We start from the raw sequence: 22,160 nt of genomic DNA on the forward strand, positions 1-22,160 counted from the left end.
GTCATCCGGAACCTCAGGAGGCACAACCCCCTCTTCCTCAGACCCTTCCTCAACCTCTGAAATGTACTCCAAGGATTGGAACAAATCCACCCTGGGAGGAGGAACAGATAATGGGTCAAACACAGGCCACACAGACTTGCCAGGCGCCTTTCTCAGAGCTTCCACAGCTCTCCAGGGCACCTCCGTCAAGTTCTCAACAAAAGGTGTTGACGTCGACCGAGGCGCCCACGACTTCAACAACGGCGTCGAGGCTGGAGCCCCGAGCGTGTCCTTCGACGGTCTCAGCGCCGATGGCGTCGACGACTTACTCGGAGCAAGCCCCTCGAAGGACATGGCTACGATGCCTTCTTTGAAGGCCTCACAGGCTCCAACGGTCTCGACGGCGTCGCGGACTGGGACTTGGAACGGGCACGGTGGCGATCATCCTTGTCCGATCGGGACCGCGACGGTTCCCGATGATCACACCGACCGCCCGAGCCCGAAGGCATGCAAGCGGTGGCTCTAGCGCATTCCTTTGTGGCTCCACTCGGAGGCGCGGACAGAACGTGCCCTGCGATTCGAAAATCGCCATCATCTGCTGGCGGAATTCGTCCCATTCGGACGGCGATGAGTGTTTCGTGGGATAAGCCACCCGTCGTCTGGTGGAGCCCTCCGAAGAGGACGGGGAAGGCGACCGGTGACGGCACTTTCGGGCATGCCTCGAAGAGGCAGAGGAATGGTGGGACGACTCCTGGACCGAGACCCCCTCGATTTACACCGATGCAGAGAGTCGCCCCTCGAATCGTCGGTCGAAAGTCCAGCGGACTTCGAATTACGGGGTTTGGAAACCCTACCTGCCGACAACAACTTCTTCCGCTCCCGCAAGGCCTGCGACGTCAAAGAATGGCATTCGTCGCAGTCATCGATGGCGAGTGGTGAGATTTATCGTGAGTGAGTACAAAAAAGAGAAAGTAGTAAAACGCCCATGTTCCTTCCAACCAAGAGGGGAGGAAGGGTGGGCGCATGTGAATCTAAGCAGATACAATCATCAGAAATACATTTACAGTAAGTAATGCAAGTCTTCTGATGCTTGTTAATCTGCTTAGAATCACATACTGTGCATAGACTAGCGAGCAGTACCCGGAGTTGGGTTGTGAGAAGGAACAGTAGTGAAAAGATGTCTTAGCACTGCTTGTCCCATCCAAGAATCAGACCTAGAATGAGTGTCTAGTCAATAGTGTTTTGTAAAGGTGTACACAGAACTCCAGGTTGCCGCTTTGCAAATGGACTCAAGGGGAACATTTGCACTGAATGCTATGGAAGCCCCAGTGCCTAGAGTAGAATGTGCTTTAGGCTTGAAGGGCACTTCTCTCTTAGCAAGAGTGTAGCAGAGTGTGATGCATTTGACAATCCACCTAGAGATAGTGGATTTGGAGACCGCATATCGTTCTCTTCCTGCTGCCAGTGAAACGAAAAACTGATTAGTCTTTCTCAGTCGTCGAGTTCTTTCCATGTAGAACATTACTGCTCTGTGTACATCAAGTGTGTGCAGGCTTCTTTCTTCCATGCTCGAAGGGTTTTGAAAGAACGTTGGTAGTTCTATATATTGATTCACATGGAACTTAGAAATGAATTTAGGCACAAACCTAGGTTGAGTGCATAGAACCACCTTATCCTTGTGAACTGTTACAAAGGGATCTAGGACTGAGCGCGTGTAGTTTACTTACTCCCCTAATGGAGGTAATAGCTATTAAAAAAGCAGTCTTATAGGTGAGCTCTTTAAGACTCGCTCTGTGCATGGGCTCCAAGGGAGGCCCCATAAGTCTAGTCAACACCACGTTCAGGTATTTATTTTCACTCCTTCCATGAAAGCCTTAATAAATGGTATCTTCCATCACAACACTTTCTGTTGTGCCGTAGTGTAGGCTGAAAGCGCAGCTAAGTGAACCTTTAGAGAGTTAAAGACCAGGCCTGAGTCAAGTAAATGAGCGAGGTACAAAACTATTTGTGGGAGAGCAGTTAATTGGGTTAATGCTCTTTGAGTTGCACCAGATGACATACCGCTTCCACTTACTGCAATCGCAATATTGAGCATTTGGTTTTCTTGCCTCTCTGAGAATGTCCATACATCTCTGAAGGAGCTGCAGGTGCCCAAACTCTATGACCTCAGGAGCCAGGCTGCTAAGTTCAATGTCTGCGGGCATGGGTGAAGCGCCTCCCCTTTGTCTTGCGACATGTTGTACAGGAAAGGCAGTTTGACTGGAGGAGATGGGGAGATCTCCATCAGATGAGCAAACCAGGGTTGGTGGGGCCACCAGTATCATTGTGACTGGTTCCTGGTGTATCTTGTGCACTATCTTGTTGAGAAGGGGAGTCGGGGGGCGGGGGGGAGCTTGGGCGTAAACCAATTTTCCTGACCATGTTATCCAGAGTCCGTTCCCCTTGGAACAGATCTGGGGGTACCTGGAGGTGTAATCTTGGCATTGAGCATTCTCCAGAGTTGCGAACAAATCGATATCTGGGAAGCCCCATTCTGCGCAAACGTTGGAGACAATGTCTCTGTATAATTGCCATTCGTACTCCATGGGCAACGGGAAATCTCTGCTGAGTACATCTGCTAGAAGATTGAGTTCTCCTGGAACATGTTGCGTTTGAGAGCCCACTTCTAAATGTTCTGGGACAGTTTGGGCAGCCCTGGAGAGTGAGTGCCCCTTGTTTGTTCAGATAGTACATGGCCGTGGTGCTGTCTGTGAGGATCAGGACCGTCTTTCCCTGCAGTTGTGTCGGGAAAGCTTTTAGTGCTTTGAACACTGCCAACAGTTCCAACAGGTTTATGTGGTTGGATGCTATGTCTGATGAACAAACTGTGTGCGGTTTGTTGAAGCAGGTGAGCTCCCCACCCTGTGAGAGACGCGTCTGTAGTTAGAGTGGCTTCCACTGCGGGGGTGATGAAGGATTTCCCCTTCAAGAGGTTGTCCCTTGACCACCACTGCAGCGAGAGATGAGGGCCAGCGAGACAACCACTACATCATCCCACTGTCCACTGGCTGTTGAGCCACTCCTGCATTGGGCACAAGCGCGCGTGATAAACCAAGTAGATACAGAACGCCATCATTCCTAGCAGTCGCATAGCCTTGCGTACCGTCACCTCTCGACTGGCTACATACTGAGTGATTTGAAACGTGTTTTTGACCCTCTCATTGGAGGGGAAGACGAGGCCGCCCTTTGTTCGAATTAGAGCCCGTAGGAACTGCTTGACCCGACTGGGGTCTTGGCTGGATTTTTTCTGTTTGATAGGGAATCGCAGACTGAATAAAAGATTCATCGTCTTTTGGGTATTTGACAGACAATTGACTGTTCTGTTAAGTATTTCTTCAGCAAGTTATATTATTTAAAGTCAATATTAATAACCATAACAATATTGTAAGAAGCACTTTTTTCTAAGGAATTATCACAATATTTACCAGGAAAGCGGGTGGTTTGTTTTGCGCAGTTCTTTTAATCCAGGAATAGTTTGTCGAGCATTGACTGGCTGTGTGTTCGATCCTTGGAGTGCATATGTTTGAAGAAGTGCAAGGATGCAGCACAAGGGATCCAGCAGACCGCTCAAGTCCTCATGTGTTGAGGAAGCAGAAGAGTGTGGCGTTAGTCTCCCACAAGAGTGCACAAGTCAAGAAGAGCACAACTAAGTAAAGACTGCTTTGCAAGCCATCATTATGCAGCGCTCAAGGAAAGGACTTCAAGCATGGCACATCGGGCCTCCTCAGTGCGCGGCATCGGTCAACCACAGGAAGGGTTGTGTCAAGGCTTGTTACTACAGAGTCCTTAGTCAAAGGTGTGCAGTGCTGCAAAAGCATTGTGTTATGGACATGAACCTGCTCAGAAACTGAAAACTACACTTGCGCTTCAGAGTTAAAGTGACGGGACACTAAAAAGGAAATTGTTATCAAGTTGATGCTATCAAAATTCAAGACAATACAAAAAAAAAAAAAGACAGTTGTAAATAGTTAACAGGGCCAGGCAATACAACTCTTCCCAGGCAAACTTTATGTAGCAAGGGTAAGCTTATCTTGCTCTAGAAGCACACAGGTATGCAGGAGAGGGAGGAGAATGTTCAGAAAAAAATCATTAGGAGACAGTAATGTTTTTATGTTTTTCTAGGTTCATCCTGTTCTCATCCAGGAAGTAGAGAAGATACAAAGGAAAAATGGAGGAGCCCGTTTTAAAAAAAAATGTTATCCACATCCCCTTCCACCTACCAGGGGTCTGGCATGCGACTCAGAAATTAAGCAGTCGCGGTTTAGATTCTGGGGAGATTAGTGGGGCCAGCAAACAAGACACATAATGGGGCACTGACAAGGGGTTGGTTTTTATGCACTGGTTCCCTTTGCTGCTTCATAGGGGCACCAAAATGTCTCTCCGATTGCTGCACCAGCCCACATCTTTCTCTGGCAGTTCTCTGTCCCCCTTTCTCAGTCACACTGCTTGGCTCTGGTTTTTCCCACTGCTGTAGCAGTACGGAGGCTCTGGGTGTTTTCAATTCCTTCGGTTGATGGTCCCTGCCCTGCAGGGATTTTTGAAGTTTTGTGGCTGCTCCAGTAGCTCTCCTAAACTGCAACTTGTTGGGAAAGATTTCTCTTTAGGTTACTTTCCCTCCATATTCGATGGACTCCCAAACGTTTTGCTTTTGAACCTGTCCTGACATTTTCCAGGGAAGTGGTTGGGGCGGTCTGGCTCCACTCCACATCTATGGTGCCAGAGTCTGTGCGTGGCATGAGTGAAACCCACACTGGCTCCTGATTGGACCGCTGATGGCTGTTTGAATGGTGCAGATAACTTCCCATTGGTGGGTTTGGACTTGCTTCCAGTCAGGATTTAGAATAAGAACAGAACTACTGCAGCAATTTCTTCAGATCAGGGTTGGAGTCAAGTATCCTGTGTAGAAAAGCAGCCTACCGAAGATCTGCGAACTACCAAAGAAGCCCAGAATTCCCTTCCTGCATTTGGCCCAGTGAAGCCCTGCTGGACTACCTGATCTGCGAAGGCTCTATGCGGTGCTTCAGCCATAGGATTGGTGGGGCCACCCAGTCAATGTATTCTCAAGGATCCAGCCATCTTGCGTTGTCTGAAGTGTCCCTGGATCACCCAGTAGACTGACCAGCTCCCCAGTGGGCTACCTCGGTAGAATGGTCGCCAGAACATTAGTCACCAGCTTTTGGGATAGGTAACCTTCCTGCCGAATTCCAGCATCAAGGGATCCTGCTCTGGAAGGTCTTCTTCAGTAAAGATGCCTGCTGTCCCCAGTGTGTGGTAGCCATCGCTGGAACTCGTCTTACCCTTCTTGTGAAGTGTCCCAGAGGAGGTCTGCATCCTGCAATCTGTATTTTTTCTTCGCAAAGGGTTTCACTCTGCTCCTAAAACAGACCGGACGAATCCTTGCATCTACAGCTTCTTGGGACCTCTCACTGGAACCAACAGCGGGAATACCAACCTCCAGCGAAACCCTGTCAGCCTATTTAGCAATCTGGGTAAGAATGGGGGGTTAAGTAATTGCAACGCATTCACCTTCCCCTGTTCACCTTGGAAAAAGGTAAACAAAAGGAAAATCCCTATACACTGGGAAGGTCAAAAAAGGGCATCAAACACAAGGATACAAAGGCAGAGCTGACCTAAACACAGGTTGTTTTGCACACTACTAATTTCTGTGCGATTATTTTACTACAGGTGAGACTCAGAGTTAGCCTCCAAAGGCGGTAAATGTAGAACCCAAACATCTCTGGACATATCAATAAGTCTATATCTCCGGCTGACCCATTTAAAGGCAATTGCACCAATCTGGAGCAAGCAAGCAATAACTCTGGTAGAGTACTGTTAGCCTGCTTTGAGCAGAAACCCCCTCCCAGATGAACACGAATGGTGTCTACACGAAGAAGTCGTAGGAGACCTCTTCTCACAGTGGGGTTTCCCCACTATAGGCCTATTTGCCACAAGCGAAAACAGAATGCCCAGGATTCGCATCCAGGTTCCCCCAGCCAGACTCCATGGGGAACGCTCTATGGATGAACTTGTCGGGGATGTTTGCCTATGCTCTTCCACCAACCCCTCTGTTGAGGAAGGTAGTCAACAAGATGCACAGGGAATCGGTGACGCTCATCCTAGTTGCTCCCATGTGGGCGAGACAACCATGGTTCCCGCACCTGCGCAAGATGGCAACGTGCAAACCCATCAGACTCCCGTGCTGGCACAACCTACTATCCCAGCAAGAAGGACAAACGGTGCATCCTCAACCCAGCTCGATGAACTTGGCAGCATGGCTCCTGAAGTCACAGAGTTCGGCCATCTCAATCTACCAGAGAGATGTATGGATATCCTAAAAGAATCAAGGAAACAAAACACAAGACACTATTACTTTGATAAATGGAAGAGATTCATTATTTGGTGCCAGAACAGACAAATCAACCCGGTTGATTGTACTCCTTCCAATATTGTCACCTACATGCTCCACCTGCTGGATGCAGGGTTGGTATTTAATTCACTCAAGGTACACCTGGTGGCGCTGTCAGCCTACACCACCTCACATAACAAGGTGTTATGGTGGAAAGTACCAGTGGTTCAAGCTTTTATGGAAGGGGTAAAGAGACTCCACCCTCCAATTTCGAACCCACCACCAGGATGGGACCTTAATGTGGTGCTTACTAAACTCATGCCCCCCCCCCTTTGAACCCAAGCATAAAACTAGTCTCAAACACCTGACCTATACAACTGCCTTCTTAGTAGCCAGTGAAATTCAGACTCCGTCAGTGCAGGATCCTTTCCTTACTGTTCATAAGGATAAACTGGTTCTACGAACTCCCCCTAGGTTCTCACCTAAGTTTATTTCTAAATTCCAAGTTAACCAGTCCATTGAGCTACCAGCCTTCTTCCAAGAACCCAAAAGCTCTGCTGAGGTGAAACTACTCATACTAGATGTGCGAAGAGCGGTCCTCTACTAAGTAGACAAGACCAGACCGCTAAGGAAGACAGATCAACTGTTCATCTCCGTAGCTACAGGCAGAGAAGGAGATTGCGTCTCTAAAGGTGCCATCTCAAAATGGATAGTCAAATGTATCCAGCTGCGTTCCTCCCTTTCAGATAAAACTCTGCCTTTTACGCCAGGGGCCCACTCTACAAGAGACACTGGGGCCACTCTGGCTTTCATTGCAAATGTACCCCTTGACACCATTTGCAAAGCAGCTACATTGAGCTCTATTCACACCTTTACTCAGCACTACTGCATTGACACTCATTCCAAGATAGATACTCAAGTGGGACAAGTGGTTCTAAGACATTTATTTGCTCATGACCCTTCTCACATCCCACCTCTTTCTAAAACTGCTCGCTAATCTCTGCACAGCATGTGATCTAAGCAGATTCCATAAGCCTCAGAAGGGATACATTACTCACCATAAATCGCTTTCTGCTCAAAGCGTCTGGACAGATTTGGCGAACGAGTGCCCCCTGTTTATGTAAAACATTGCTGTCGTGCTGTCTGTTAGGATCTGCACTGACAGGTTCGACAGGTGGGGTTCGAACGCTCGAAGCGCTCCGAAGACTGCCAGAAGCTCTAGCAGATGGATGAGATTCTTGGCCACTGTGTGAGACCAGAGACCCTGAGCTGTGTGGTGAAGAAGGTGTGCTCCCCACCATGACAGGGACGCGTCCGTAGTGACCACCGCCTGTATGTCTGGATCATAAAAGCGTTTCCCGTTTGCCAGGTTTTCTCCTGTCCACCAGTGAAGACTTTGTACCAGTGTTGACGAAACAACCTCTAGATCATCCCACTGACCAATTGCCTGAGACCACTTTCGCCAACCATTCCTGCATGAGACGCAGGAGCGCGTGGGGAACCAAGTAAATACATGACACCATCAGGCCTAGCAAACACATCGCTTTGCGCACCCTTATCTGGAGACCGGACTGATATTGAGGAATTTGCAGTAGTAGATTCTGAATCCTTTCCTCTGATGGAAAGGCCAACCCCTCTTGAGTGTTTAAGATAGCTCCTAGAAACTGTTTGGAGGTGCTTGGCACCAGGCTTGATTTTTTCTTGTTGATTGAGAACCCCAATACGAAGAGGAGGTCGATCGTTCTTTGGAGTTTGGATTTGCAAATTACTGGTGTCTCCCCCGTGATGAGCCAGTCGTCCAGGTAAGGGTACACTGGGATTGCCTCCCTGCGTAGGTGTGCCGCCATCACTGCCAGTACCTTGGTGAATACCCTTGGAGCCAAGGCTATACCAAAGGGCAGCACCTTGAACTGGTAGTGCCGACTGTCCACCGTGAAGCGCAAGAATCTTCTGTGTGCTGGGAACATGGAAATATGAAAATAGGCTTCTTTCATGTCCAATGTTGCCATGTAATCTCCTCTTCTTAGGAGGGGGATTACCTCTTGGAGTGTAGTCATGCGAAATTCTTATAGCTTGACATACTTGTTTGCAGGGCGCAAGTCTAAGACTGGGCGGATTGTCACAAGGATGTAAGTTGAATACCCTTGTTTACCTGGTTGCCCGGGACGAGTTCTATCGCGCCCTTTGCGAGAAGCTTGACTATTTCCTCAAGGAGGATCTTCTGGTGGTCCAGGGAGTGCATTTTTTGTCTTAGAGGGTGGTTGCGGGGGCGCTCTAACAATTCGATGCAGTATCCCGCGGACACTGAACAGCACCCATCTGTCCAAGGTGATCACTTCCCATGCCTGGGTGAAGGTGGAAATGCGCCCCCATACTGGGGATGCATGGGAAGGGACCCTGAGCGGAGCGTCACTCTTTGCTGGGAGGCGTACTGCCTCTACCTGGGATGCCTCTCCCTCTACCGCGGCCCCTCTTGTTACCTCTGGTGTAACTTTGGGTAGTCTGTTGGTTTCCACCCCACGATGTACCCTGCCCCTGTGAGTAATTTGAACCCCTCTGGGAATTTTGGCTGCGTGAGCGACAAAAATTATTATTCCCTCTTTGGTTCATGGGTGTGTTAGTTAATTGTCCCGGGGACCTTAGGGTATCGTATTCTTCTTTGGCAGTTTTGAGGGACTCTTCTACCGCTTTCCCAAACAAGACATTCGGTTCCACTGACATGTTGATAAGAGTAGCCTGGGTCTCGGGTTTGAACCCTGACTGTCTCAGCCAAGCATGTCTCTTGATGAGTGCTCTCTGCAGTGAGCCGGCCTGCATTGTCTGCTGAGTCAAAAGTCGCTTTCAGAATGCACCCGGACACCGATCTTTCCTCTGACGCAATCTGGGCTAACTGGCCCTTTAGTGGTTCTGGTGCGGAGGCAATGAGTGCAGCTACTTGCTCCCATTGGTGACAATTATAACTTGCCAGCAGAGTGGTGGAATTTGCGATTCTTGCCTGGTAAGCGGAAGTGGAAGCCAATTTCCTTCCTAGACCATATATCCTTTTGCTCTCCTTGTCTGGGGGAGCTTCAGATGATGCTAGAGGTGTCCCCGCTCTTTTCCTGGTGGTAGTAACTACCAATGAGTCGGGCTTAAGTTGCCCCTAATGTAAAGTGGGTCGGAAGGGGTGGCCCTGAATAATTCTGGGGTTGACTGCCCGGGTGAGATTAGGGGTGAGGAGGGAGGGGTCAATTCTGCGTTGTATAGACTTCAGAATTGGTATGGCTTGGGCAATGGACTTTTTGTCCCCCATGATTTCCTCAGCAAAGTCCCTGTCTTCTTGAGCCCCTTAGTTGTCATTCAGTAGTGGCTGATTGTCTACAGGTGAGTCATTTAACGGTGGATCTTTAGGAATAGGCGAGTCTAGATTATAGGCCCCTGCCTCGTCTTCCTCCTCCTCATTCTGGTCCTCGTCTCCGTAATAATCGACCCCTTCTTGGTCGTCCAGCATCTGTAGGTCTGGATCTTCAGCATACTGATGGTGAGGTAGAATAGAGAGTGGGTCTGCAATCAGGCCCTGAGCTGGAGTCTCATTACGAGGTCTCTTATTAGGAGGCTGAGGGTTCTTGGATCCTGAAGGAGTAGAGGTGTCAGGGGTACTCTGATAGCTCTGAAAATAATCAGGGTTTTTCTCATAGAAATTAGCCAAAGAAGACATTCTTGTCATCACCCTGTCGATGTCATCAGAGCTCCATTCCCTGGAACAAACTGGGGATGACCACTTCTAGTTGAGGTTCCTCTTCTCCCATATTCTGTGGAGTGGGAGGGATAACTTTAGGTCTATTGACAGGGTCAGGGGTCTTAGATTTATCTTTATTTGAAGATCTATGCTACCTTCTGGGGTACAGATGTTTTCTCTGATGGCTTTTTCTGCTGTTTGTTCCCTTTATCATGAGTAGAGGATTATTTCCCTGAATGTTTGGCCTTCTCAGAATCTTTCAACGCCTGGCACCGAGATTCGGAGTGTTGGTAAGGTTCTGTAGCTTTTGAGGGCGTGTGTCGAGACTCGGAGGCAGACGTGGAAAGAACTGCCGGAGCAGACTTTAAGCGTGCTGCTTGGGGATAGAGGTCGGTTTCGTCGTCTGACAACCATACCTCCGTAACTTTGGGGAGCGAGGCTCCCTTGGCAATCGTGGACAGTTGCCGTGTGTCGTGAGGCAATCGTGACCTGGAACGCCCAGAGGACACAGTTTCTGTGGACCGCTCTCTTTGTGCCTCCTTCTCGGCTGGGGTTAGTGTGCTTAGGTGCAGTAGTATGGGTAGCGCTCGTGTCGCCGGGTGTGATCCCCATAACTGCCCCGCCGGACAATCCTCCGAGGCCGGGGACTTGCGCTTGGGTGTCTGTCGATGCCCCTGTGCCCTCGCCGTCCGATACGGCGGCGTTGCTGCTATCACTGAATGAACCCACCACCTCCATGGCCTCGAGCTGCCTTGCGTAGTGGGCCCAACGTTTAGTGGAACGGTCCTTTAGTGTTTTAGCATTAAAGAGCTTACACGCTCTGCAATTAGCTTTGCAGTGTTCCCTAGGCAGACAGATTACAAGTGTTATGCTTATCCGCCCAAGGGAACTTGCGGTTGGACTTGGGGCAGAATTTAAATGGAGTACTCTCCATATGTTTAAAAAGAAGGTCAGGCACGCACTCTGGTTCCAAGTCATTTAATCCTGATGTAAGTAATAACAGGGTTGAATCCCAACACAGTTCAAAAAATAATAACAGGGCTGAATCCCAGATGCAAATAGTCCCAACAAATGTCAAAAATTACCAGGGTTAAATTCCAACTGCTACAGTTTCAAAGCACAATAGTTAGTTCTACTCCTCCAAGTACTTTCAAGTCTCAAACTCTCATCAGGGAGGCTGTGTTAGCTGTGTTCCTTTTCAGGTGTTGCTAATTACTTTTTTCAATTTCATTTTCAGTCTCAAAGGATTCTGGTTATTGTAGTGATGGCACAAGTGTTTCATTCAGGAGACCAGGAACCAACTCCCCTCCAAACACAAATCTTACCCACAATTGGGGGAGGGGGGGAAAACCATGAATATGGCTCTCCAAAGTGGGGGCATAATAGCCATATGTTATTCTATGGCAGCGGGCGAGTGTAGGTAGGAAATAAACGAGTGCGAGTATGTCCACCCCCCACTCTCCCTACTTGCAGGGCCGACGGATGTTCATTCTTCGGACCGGCGTCGATCCTCGGAATCTCGACGTGGGATTTAAAGAACGGGGAATTTTATATGAATTATGACAAAATGGTTGAAAGCCGGGAACTCCGCAACTATGCTTCCAACAAGTATGGCGGAAAAAAAACAATCAGAGGGTCCTACATGCGTGAGGGATCATGGGTACAGTGGACGTCACACTAAGGGTAGTATTACTGGCACGCCCCATGTCGACACCCATTTTCAAGTTTCTAAAAACAAATACTCTGCAGCTTCAACTAGATGACGGCCTATGCACAGCATGTGATCTAATCAGATTACACAAGCCTCAAAAATATATATATTAATAATGTTGGTTTAGTGATTTACTTATCCGTTATCTTTGATTGATAAGAGTCCTCCAAGATCTAAATAAATAGAACTATTTTTATAAATTCTGCCTAACTTGTATTATTAAAGCATGTTCTGGGTGTGCTTAACTGAAACCTTTCAAACTCTCACACTGTGCTAAATCCAAGTCATACTGCTCAGTCTCACTAACTTGAAATAGTTTGGCTTTACATTAGTGTCTTTCCTGGTTCACCAGAAAAAAAGGTGGCCTCTCAGAATCTGTCCACAGGGCTGAGTCATCTTAACACCGGCTCTCTTGCCCCAAGTATTTGTTTCACAGATTGAACTGCCGGTGTGTTTTTAATTTCTTCATCTATCGTCTTGGGCCTGAAATGTAGGCAAAAATCTTGCAATGGAAAAGAAAATGAGTTTTCCAAATTATGGTAAAACAAGACTATGCAACAAAAGGTTTGCATTGAAAATGAAATCTATTAATCCTTTCATAATTTGCTTGAGTGTACAAGGTTACCACAGTTATTTAAGAACTCATGTAATCTTTGAGAAAATAATGCTTCTTTATTTCAAAGGTTCCATACCAGAAAAAGAATTTTGACGAGGCTCCCGTCTACTTCCTCCACTTTAGATTTCCACCAAGTTCCCTCCCACTCAGTTTTGATGAGTTGGTTGTTCTTCAGCAAGACCATTGGCCGATTGGGATAGGCTGTTATGTACTCTTCAATGAAGTCACGACAGGAAACATCCTCTATGTCTTCCCAAGCCTTCCTCACTGTTAAAAAAAAAAAAATAATACAAATAAAAATAAATTAGACACCAATGATCAAGATTTCAGAAATAGAAAAACAGTAGACCATTACTCTCACTATCAGCTAAGCACTAAGCTTCTGTAGCCCTTACTTTTTTTTTACAACAGTTAGAAAGGCACGACATGCGATACCTACCTTGAGTAGAGAGACACTTTATAAGACAGAACATTTGTACCCACTCTGTGTGTACCCTACATGTTTATGCTTGTTTTCCAAAATGCTCTTAACATTATTCAGCAGCTAATTCTATCAAGATCGCACGGGTGACAAATCAAATGTAGGTAGTCCTTTTGGTGACCCTTAAGGACCCCAACAGTGAATTCTACTGCCAAAGCGGCACCCCTAGTCTCCCTCGGCAACTAACCTAGTCCAGACAGTCATTCCAGTTTGTAGCAATGTACTTTCACACAGTGGCTGCATGAGTTGTAGCGATTTTGGTTCAGAGGAAACCTTCTGCCAGAAGGGTCCAAAAGTAAAGCATCTTGTAGTTTGGAAATCCAGTAGCCAGACAACCCTACTTTGCTACCCTTAAGTGAGTGGGTGGGTGCAGATCAGGAATGGCCAGGTACGGTAATTTCCTGATGTGAGCTTGTGCCAAAAGTTCATAAAGACCTGCATAAATGTGTGCCCCATGGTGCCTGGGCACCAGATTGGAGCTTCTTGTGTTCTTCTGGAATCCTCAACTCCTGAAGTTGCCTGTGAGCTTCCCTACAAAATCTGGTGTGTGGTGCCGAGCACCGATTGGCTGCTTGCCAAATGTTTGAATGGCACAGGGTCATACTGTACCTTCCACAGAGGTAATAAAAGTGGACCAAATGCAACAGAAATGCATCTGCTGAAGGACCACCAGGGGGCACAGGCAAGAGGATGGCCTCGTAGCGAAGCTCTGTTCAGCCCCCCTTCCCTATTCATGGTGGTCTAGTCCAGATATCGGCCCTAGGGGAGCAGCAACAGTGGTTCTGTAGAGAGTGGAGGGCACCCTCGAAAACCTTTGCGACTTGAAAAGTCCCCTGTACGCGGCCCCCCTGCAGATCAGCAAGCCGGCGTGAGGACTCGCAGCGCAGGGAGCTGTGCAGGGGGAGAACGAGGTAAGGCGCAGCAGCGGACAGAAACACAGATTCTCAGGATACCAATGGACGACCGGGTGGAGCATGAGGATCTTCGTTCACCACAAGTAACTCTGGTGTGTTTTGGCTGTCAGGGAGGACCTTAGTGCTCAACCCCGGTAAGGGCCTGGTGATTGAGAGGAGAGCGGCAGCGTAAATGGAGAACCGCAGGAGCCCCCACTTAGATACAGATATGAGGACTGAGCCCTGCAGCAAGTGCATCATGTCATTGGACTGAAAGGACTGCAGTCCCACAGCAACAAAAAGAGAGCCTGAGGTGTGCTACCAAGAGCGCATTAGTACTGGGAGAGGCAACCGCACAGAGGTTGCTGGAGCATGTCGTGACGAGGTGACATGAAACAAGCTCCGAAAAATAAATACATTTAACAGTTTAACCCTACTACAAAAAAGAAGTTTAGGCCCCACTGTGGTGGAGTCTTTATAACTGCGAAAGAAGTTGCATGTTTTTCGATAGCCCAGTGCCACAGCCGTTGGGCTGCTCTGGAGAGTACCCTTGATCTTGTGCCGCCCCGTTTTCACATGGTTAGGGCTAATTCTCATTTCTGTGCCAATTCCCTTCTACCTTGAGACCCACTCAGCTCTTTTGCTGGACTTTAGGACTTAATTTTAATCCTGGAGTGAGCAAGACCTTTTTCTCCCTCGCTCATGTATTTTTTATCCGAGTTACATGTTTAATGTTACCCTCACTACAATTAATGGCTGGTGGCAGTGGTTTAATTGTCCTACCATTGTGCGTTTTTACCGCAGGCTGAATCCTCAGCTGCAGTATTGTACCCATGTGTGTCCATTTCGTCAAAATGGCCCTGGTCGTCTTTTTTCGCCATTCTTGGTTGGTTGTGAGGTGTTGTGAGGTGTTTCATGTGTTTTGCTCTGGGCGCCAAACCAGGTTTGGTCCCCTTGTTTTTTCTTTGGCAGGCTTCTGTGTTGAAACCCGCCTCTGGCTCCAGCGAGTCTGGAAGGGCAGGAAGCAAGGGAGTTTCCCAAAACTCCCTGTGCCTAGTCTACCTGGTTACTGGAATGCACCCAAAGGTGATTGGCTGGCCTTAGAGGACAGCCACCCTGCTGTGTGAGTGACAGCTTGGCTGTGAATGAATGGGAGAAACTTGCATAAAAGGTAAGGTCTCTTGAAGAGAAGGCAGAGTCGACCACTGGACGAAGGAACCGAAGTAAGAAACTGGAAGAGAAGCTTGCTGCACTTCCTGGACTGTTGGTTTGCCCGGTGAAGCCCTGCTGCAGTGCTGATGCTCCAATTTTCGTATCGACTAGAGAAGCCTGGAACGAACAACTTCTTCCCTTGGGTTGGTGGGACCAACTGACCCCAAGACGAACTTGACTGGACCCCCCTCTCCCTGCTGGCTGTACTTCTTTGCTGCTGCTGGAACCGAGTGCCAGGGGACAGGAACACCAGGAAAGAGTGCACCAGGAACAAGTGCATCGTCTTTAAGCTGGACCAGAGCTCCAGGAAGATCCTGAGGACCCTCCCAAAGCAGGGTGACCCCTGAAGCAAGGGGAGCCCCCAAGGTGTCCAAGAACCGCGGTGGTGCTATTTGCTGGTAGCTGAAACCGCAAAGTGCAGCTGATCTGAAGTAAGCCCATTGCTGCCGCTGACTACCTTCGAACTGCAGGAGTCCTACAGATGTCCTTCCTCTTCTCCCCACGAATGAGGCCCAGGAACAAACTAACTGCAGGACTGCAAACGGAACCGAAACCAGCTGGATCTTTTTCTTCAGACCTAAGGTACTGTCTAACTAGGGGTACTTACCTCTTGTTGCTTATAGAATTGGTCGCCATGAGTCGGTTTCTTTGACGACAAAGAATCTGGAGTAGGTTCCTTAGCCCCTTTGTTGTGGGACTTTTTCAACTGCGTTTTCATGAGCAGTTTCTCCACTTCGTCCTTTAAGATGTTTAGGTGCGGCTGGTGTTGAAATATTGGGGGCATTGGAGGGAGGTTTCATTGGAATTCTATGGCGTGACCTTTTTTTATAATGTCTAACACCCACCTGTCTGTGGTTAACTGTTGCCACTGCTATAGATGGTATTGCAAGTTGCCGCCTACTTGCTGCAATTGGACCGTGGGTGCGTGCCCACAACAAATGTCAGGCTTGTTTTTGCTGCTTGTCCCTAGAGGCAGATGTTGGTCACCTTCTTGGAGCTTGCTTGTAGTCTTTGTATGGTTATGTCCAGCGATACCCCTGATAGTATGCTTGCAAATATGCGGATGCCCTCTATTTGATGCTCTAGAACAACCAGAGGCCCCTCTGAAGGAGTGAAAAGTGTGCCTCGCTGTTGGTGTGGCGAGTGATCTTGCAGTACCGGTGTATGTTTTCATGAGGGAGGTTTCATTGGAATTCTATGGCGTGACCTTTTTTTATAATGTCTAACACCCACCTGTCTGTGGTTAACTGTTGCCACTGCTATAGATGGTATTGCAAGTTGCCTCCTACTTGCTGCAATTGGACCGTGGGTGCGTGCCCACAACAAATGTCAGGCTTGTTTTTGCTGCTTGTCCCTAGAGGCAGATGTTGGTCACCTTCTTGGAGCTTGCTTGTAGTCTTTGTATGGTTATGTCCAGCGATACCCCTGATAGTATGCTTGCAAATATGAGGATGCCCTCTATTTGATGCTCTAGAACAACCAGAGGCCCCTCGGAAGGAGTGAAAAGTGTGCCTCGCTGTTGGTGTGGCGAGTGATCTTGCAGTACCGGTGTATGTTTTCATGGCTTTTAAGACGTCATTTTATTGCAAGGTAACCAGGACTTTTTCTCAATAATTTATAAGGAATTGGGTGACCCTTTAAAGAAAAGATCTGACGCTTGTTGCTGTATTTACAGAGTGCATTTTTTATTGTATTGTTATAGTGTGGACGTTTTGTCTCGAGAGGGTGGTCAGCCACCCTCTCTAGACAAAACGTCTATACTACAACAATAAACATTTCTGAATTTTGTCTACAAGAGGTATTGGGTTATCCTTACCTGTGACCTTGCAGAGATATAAAACTCTATGCAACAAATAAATACAGAGCTCAGCACTGGAGTGTTCACCTTCTAGAACCCACCTTCTACCCAGTCAACAATTAAGGGACCCAAGAGGTGGTCTCCCTCAAAAGGCATGTCTGGCACCTTTAATTGCACATCTTTTCTGAAATCTGTGCATTTTAACCATGCCCGTCTCCTAAGTACTACCCCATTACTAAATAGTTTAAAACCTGTTTCTGCTATGTTAACTGCAATGTTGATAGCATGGTTTGAGGAGTCTTCACCCTCTCGGTGGATGACCAGGGCCGGTTTTCTTTTATCTTCTGGTAGGTAGTCTAACAGCAGCATTAGCCGGATCCACATCTCTCAAGATTATTGCCAGCGATTTAGCCGCTTTACTGTAGTGGCTCCTGTGGCTAGGACTTTATTGAAATTGCCTCGTTTCCTGCTGTCATTGTCAGGTGGTACTGCGCATTTTTGACTTTGTGCATTTGACACCCTGCACGCTGCTGCTGAGACAGTCAGTTGCCAGCTGAGATGTAAGGCATTTAGGAGAAAGCTCAGGTGCCTTAAATTACTTCTCCAAACTTCCTTTTAATGCTGGTTCCTTGAAAGTTTTCCTCATGAGTAACAGCCCTTCTTCCCAAACGTGGTCTAGGATGGGAGGACATGCATTACTCACTGTAATAGCATTTCTGATTTGATCTGCTTGGATTCACATGCTGTGCATATGGTCCGACATCCAGTGGTAACCACGTATTGCATCATGTCTTTCAAGGATCGAAAGGGGACGTCGGCATAGGCGTGTCTGTAACACTATCCCTAACGTGACATGTAGTGTACCCAAAATCCCTCACGCGCCAAGGTCCCTCCGATTGTATTTTTTCTGCCAAGAGGAAGCCCAAGGCTAACGTGAGTGAGTACATAAAAGAGACAAAGTAAAAAGACGTTTATGTTCCTTCCACCCGAGCCGGGAGGAAGAGTGGGCACATTTGAATCTGATCAGATACAATCATCAGAAATGCTATTACGGTGAGTAATGCATGTCTTCTGATGCTTGTTAATCTGCTTAGAATCACATGCTGTGCATAGACTAGCGAGCAGTACCCGGAGTTGGAGGTGGGTTGTGAGAAGGAACAGTAGTGAAAAGATTAACAAGTTACTTACCAATTGGTAACTTTCTTTCGACTGGATGTTCCTCCAATGTACTGCACACATCTTTGACATGTAATGTCCACAGCTGTGCGGCTTCAGAATTTTTTTCGGAAGAGGGTGTCTTGCGTCCGGTCGATGTCCCTCGAAGGCCTCCGTCGAGGGTGACGTCACTGGATGTTATAAACAGGACGCACGGTGGCCGTAGCCTAAGTTTGTTTTTTCCTCCATAGCATGTAATATGCTCGTACTCAACGACTGCTTGACTGCACATATCCTTGCGGGAACGCAAGCTGCAATAGCATAGGAAATTCTTCAGAGGGGCAGGCTGAGAGGGCAATGTGGAATAAGTTGGAGGAACATCCAGTCGAAAGAACGTTACCATTGGTAAGTAACTTGTTCTTCGAATGCATTGGGTCCTCCAACGCATTCCACATCTTTGACAGACTCCCAAAGCAGTATCAGTGAATGCAGGAGGGAGAAGAATTTAGAATACCCGATCAGATGGCAGAATAAAGCACCGCTTTACCAAAGGCCATATCCTGCCCATGGAGCGTATCCAGGGAGTAATGATCGGCAAAGGTGTGGATGGAAGACCACGTCGCTGCGTCACAAATATTCCTAACAGGAACGCTCCGTTGCAGGGCTATGGATGTAGCTATGCCCCTAGTGGAGTGAGCTCTCAACCCCTCCGGAGGGTCCTTGCCGGCCAATCTGTAACATTCAGTAATGGTGAGGCTAATCCACGTGGACAAGGACCGTTTAGTAACAGCCTGGCCCAATCGGTGTCCATTGTATCCCACAAAAAGCTGGTCGTCCAATCTGACCCTGGACATCCTAGTGATAAAAGCCCAAAGCGCTCCTAGGGTCCAACCTATGAAGTCTCTACTCTTCATTACCAGGATGAGGTGGGAGGATAGAAAGCAGGAAGTACCACTTTCTGGCTCGGATGAAACTCGGACACTACCTTAGGTAGGAAGGACGGACCTACCCTCAGAACAACTCTATCCTTGTGGAACACAGAAAAGGGTGGCTTAGAGGAAAGTGCTTGCAATTCACTCACTCTGTGAGCAGACATAACTGCAACCAAGAAAACCGATTTGAAAGACAACAGTCGCAAAGGACAAGAGTGCATTGGTTCAAACGGAGCATCCATCAGGAATTTTAAGACCAAATTCAGATCCCAAAGCGGCACCTGAAATGGGGATGGCGGGAACAGGAACACATTAGTGAGCCCTTTTAGAAATTGGGAAATCAAAGGAATCTTAAAATAAGAACATTCTTCAGATGAGCGCTTGAAAATAGACAGCGCCACCATGTAACCTTTAATGGTACCCACTTGAAGACCCCTGTCGGCCAAAGAAAGCAAGAACCATCGGAATGGAACACTGAAAAAGCATCGACATTGTGTCCTCTGCACCAGTCGCAAAACTTACACCAACGGAACAGGGATTTGGTTGCAGGGCCGCTTGGCCAAAAGCAACACCTCCATCACGTTATTCGGGAGGTCGCAATCCTTATATCTCAACCTTTCAGAAACCAAGCGTGAAGGTTGAGTCTTGACCTCTAGATGGATAACCCCGGTCCCCCAATTGCCCCCCCAAAACACGAGCGAGCGAGCGAGAAAAATTAAAAAAAAAAGATCCTCTCAGTGAGGAAGACGGCGTGGAGGGCATATGCAGATGGCCATTTATAGAAGGTCCAGTTTACAACGCTCTCCTGGCCCAATCCGGAGCAATGAGGATCATGTGGGATCCGAACCTCTGCAACCTCCTTAGCACCTGAGGAATGACGGGGACCGGAGGAAACACATTGACCAATCCACGACGAATCTGTCCCCCAAGGCTCCTCTTGGATGAAATCCCCTTGAGCAAAATCTCTCGCACTTCCGGTTGGCACCGGTCACGAACAGATCCACTTGAGGGGTTCCCCAAAGGGCGAAGTTCTCCAGAAGGACTTCCTGGGCCAACTCCCACTCAAGGGAGACTGTGCTCTGCCTGCTCAAAGCGTCCGCCGCCGCATTCTCCTCTCCAGCCAGATGGACTGCCTAGAGTGATATTCCTTGCTGTATTGCCTCTCTGCACAGCGGGAGTGACCCTACCACCCCTTTCTTGTTGAGGTAATGCATGGCCACTGTGTTGTCTGTAATGATCAGGACACTCTTCCCCCGCACAGACGGCAGAAAAGCCTTCAAGGCCAGCCTGACGGACCTCAGCTCCAACAGGTTGATGTGGAGTTTGGACTCCGACAGAGACCAACGACTGCTGGCCGTCAGATCGTCGGTATGAGCTCCCATCCTGTGAGGGAAGCATCCGTTACCACTGTCACCTCTGGCCATGGTATCCAAAACGGCACCCCCTTCATCAGATTCCCTTTGTTGGCCCACCACAGACGATCCTGCGAGATCGGGAGTGGAATCTGAACGGGATCCGACATCTTGCCTGAGAACTGTGACCACTGCATCTCGAGAACCCATTCAAGCGATCTCATCCTCAGCCTGGCCTCTGGCACCAGAAAAATGCTGGATGCCATGAGGCCGAGCAACCTTAAGAATTCGAAAGCCGGAAGAATCTGGAAATGTTGAAATTTGTTGACCATCTGTACAATGTGATGAGCCCTCACCTTGGGAGGCGAGCACTTTCCCAAGGATGTGTCCAACACAGCCCCAATGTACTGGGGCTGTTGGGAAGGTGTCAGATGCGACTTCTTGACATTGAGGTAGAAGCCCAGCATGTGAAGGGAGTGGCAGGTGAGGCTGAGATGATCCACAGCTTGTTCGGGAGAACGCGCTCAGATCAGCCAGTCGTCCAGGTAGGGGTAGACATGAAGCTCCTTCCCCCACCCCTGAGATACGCTGCCTCCACCACGATTAGCTTGGTGAAGACCCTCGAGGCGGAGGTCAATCCGAATGGCAGAACCTGAAACTGAAAGTGTGAGCTGCCAGACGCAAACCTCAGTTATTTTCTGTGCCTTGGATAAATTGGTACATGAAAATAAGCATCCTGTAGGTCCAGAGACACCAACCAATCCTGAAGTCAAAGGGCCTGAAGGACCTGAGAAAGAGTGACCATCTCGAACTTGTCCTTCCAGAGGAGCTTGTTCAACCAACACAAGTCCAAGATGTGTCTCAGTCCCCCGTCTTTCTTTGGAATAAAAAAATATGGTGAATACCATCCCTTGTTCCTCTCCGCCACAGGCACCAGTTCTATAGCACAGTTCTACAGCAGGGTCAAGATTTCCTGCACAAGGAGTGGATCCATAAGCTTCAAAGAGAGTCCCCGGTGGATTGTCGTGAGGCCGATTTAAGAAGGGAAGGCAGTAGCCGTGGGCTATGGTATGCAGAACCCACGCATCTGAAGCAATAGCTCACCATTCTTCGAGATGCTGAGACAGTCTGCCCCCAACCGCCGAACAATGGAACATGACCTCATAGCTGTTTTGGAGCAGTTGCAGCAGCGCCTGAAGGCAAAGAAGCAGCTGCTTGAGCTGCTTTGGCACCTCTAGCTCCCCAACTACCACGGGTACCTTTACGTTGATCCCTTTGATTGGCGGCTCCTCTCGTTCTACCAAAAGAGGAGCAGTCACGAAAGGAACACCCCCCCCCACTGTTGTCCCGTAGGACGAAAAGGCGGAGGTTGCCCAAAGATTTAGCAGCAGCTTTGGAGGTCTCCAACCTCTCAAGGCTCTCGTCAGCCTTGCTGCCTAACAAATGAGAGCCATCAAAGGGCATGTTCAGAAGACAGGCCTCTACATCCGGAGCAAAACCCGACTTCTGCAACTATGCAGACCTGCATATAACGGTGCTCGCAGCCATAGACCGGCTAACAATATCAACCGTGTCCAACCCAGACTGAAAGGATTCACACATGGCATCCTTGCCATCCTGCACAAGAGCAGGAAATCCATCCCTTTCTTCTCCCTCGGGAATATGCTCAGCCACTAGAGACACAATTCCAAAGAGTGAAAATCTTGCCAAGGCACAGGTGGAGTTGCCCGACTTCAGTGCCATACTCCCAGCAGAAAATACTTTGCAAGCCCAACCATCGAAGCGCTTGTCGTCCTTATCAGGAGGGATGGTAGTGTACACCGCCTGCCTCGAGGTGGCCTTAGCTGCGTGAACCACCAAACTCCCAGGAGTGGGGTGAGTGGATAGGTAGCTAGGGTCGCTACTGGATGGGCGGTATTTCATAGTTA

General features: G+C 48.5%; 1 protein-coding gene across 3 annotated transcripts in view; it reads right to left on the minus strand.

The window, feature by feature from the left end:
* Positions 1 to 22,160, minus strand: part of SETDB1 (SET domain bifurcated histone lysine methyltransferase 1) — a 1,213,210-nt gene that overhangs the window by 799,177 nt on the left and 391,873 nt on the right. For all 3 annotated transcript variants that reach the window (XM_069649750.1, XM_069649751.1, XM_069649752.1), the window contains exon 9: positions 12,486 to 12,676. In XM_069649750.1, coding sequence (XP_069505851.1) covers positions 12,486 to 12,676 — 191 coding nt within the window. The remainder of the gene's footprint in view (positions 1 to 12,485; positions 12,677 to 22,160) is intronic.

This window comes from Ambystoma mexicanum, chromosome 1p, assembly GCF_040938575.1.
Source record: "Ambystoma mexicanum isolate Mex_15411 chromosome 1p, UKY_AmexF1_1, whole genome shotgun sequence".
NCBI lineage: Eukaryota > Metazoa > Chordata > Amphibia > Caudata > Ambystomatidae > Ambystoma > Ambystoma mexicanum.